Source organism: Morone saxatilis, unplaced genomic scaffold, assembly GCF_004916995.1.
Source record: "Morone saxatilis isolate NCDOM2014 unplaced genomic scaffold, NCSU_SB_2.0 Contig8, whole genome shotgun sequence".
In the NCBI taxonomy this organism is placed as follows: Eukaryota; Metazoa; Chordata; class Actinopteri; family Moronidae; genus Morone; species Morone saxatilis.
Window position 1 is genome coordinate 27309871 of NW_023340257.1, and position 1564 is coordinate 27311434.

Below are 1564 nucleotides of genomic sequence, written 5' to 3' on the forward strand. Positions count from 1 at the left end.
CCGTAAATACATTTTCTATTAATATCAGGTCACATCTTACCAGCATTCATACTCTATTTTCATATTTCAAACTTTATTTATACAGTAAAATACGGAATAAAACTCAACAGTAATAATATCCTTTTACCGTACTAGTAGAAAGGTTTTATCTGATTTATCACGGTTAATAAATAAATAAAGTTCTGGCGAGCACTGCTGCTGCACCCTTTAAAATCTGGATTAATGAAACAAGGACTCACATTTATACACTGGTGTTTATACATACAATTTGTGTTAAATGAAGCTAAAAATCATCCTGGCCGTTCAAATTAATACAAAAACCATGAAAATAATGTGTTTAGCTTTCAGTAGGACGACTTTATACAGACGACTGCAGACAAAACTCAGGGTTGAAAAATAATGATGGTAATAAATAATGTTCAATAATACTGCAACTTATTATTATTAGTATTGTTTTTACAGTTTCTAACATTTGGTGGTGTTTTCAGGACATGTCTCGGTCCTCCCTGGCGGAGCTGCTCCTGTCGGACCTCCTGCAGGTGGAGAACGAGGCTCTGGAGGAGGAGAACTTCCCTCTGGCTGAAGGAGAACCCGAAGACATCCACATGGATCTGGAACGGGCCGCCGGCAGCGGGCCGCTGCTCGCCCCCCGAGAGAGGAAAGCCGGCTGCAAGAACTTCTTCTGGAAGACCTTCACCTCCTGCTGAGAACCTCCTCATCCTCCCTCCTCTTCATCACTCACTGTACAGACGGATCCTGAGTAGTTTGGACGAACTGTGTAGATTTTTCTGGGCTGATTCTTTCTGAATGTAAAACTTGATGAAACTATTTTTAATTGTCGGTTTGAATAAAATCTGTTTGAGACAAACGCTCCGTCCTTTCTGCTGCGTGAGGAGGAGGAGGAGAGGAGGAGAGGAAATAAAAATCTTCATCAGGATGAAGAGCTGCAGGCTTTTATTGGAGCTGATTAAAGTGAGAGCTGCACATTAACAGCTGAGAGGAGGCTGAGCAGTGAAACATCGGTTAATGAAGGTTAATGAACACACAGCAACGCCATAGCAACCAGATCAGATCAATACAATCTCACTTTATTGACGCCCAGAGGATAAAAGATATTTCAATTTTATTTATAATAACTTACAGAGCATTTTATTGCTTTTATCTTCAATATTTCAATTGTTTTCTAGATTCTTTAAAATATTTCTCATATTTTCAGAGTAAAACAGAAAATGGACACAAAACAACATAAAGAAGCTACAATACTAATAATTAGTTTAACTGAACTTATTAATATGTCTTCAAAAGCAGATTTACAAATGTAATTGTCGACTTCCTCCTCAGATCGTTATTTAGTTTATTTGCCCTGAGTATTGCCTGCAGGCGTAACTCAGGGCTTGTTTTTTTTTTTTTTTTTNNAATACTGAACAAAAGAATATGTGGCAGAAAACCAAAGAAAAATAAAAATTTTAACTGTTAGTTGATTCAGAAAAAGTTTAAACTGTGAAGAAAAGGACGTATTTCTATTGTATATTTACAGGAAATTGATTTATTTTACCTTTATTTT

At 36.7% G+C, this 1564-nt stretch overlaps 1 protein-coding gene across 1 annotated transcript; it reads left to right on the forward strand.

Moving 5' to 3' along the window:
- Window positions 1-399: 399 nt before the first annotated feature.
- On the forward strand, window positions 400-815 carry sst1.1 (somatostatin 1, tandem duplicate 1). The gene is made up of 2 exons (XM_035679663.1): window positions 400-405; window positions 489-815. Exons 1-2 carry the CDS (start codon window positions 400-402, stop codon window positions 705-707), a joined length of 225 nt encoding a protein of 74 aa, XP_035535556.1. The 3' UTR covers window positions 708-815.
- The last annotated feature ends 749 nt before the right edge of the window (window positions 816-1564 follow it).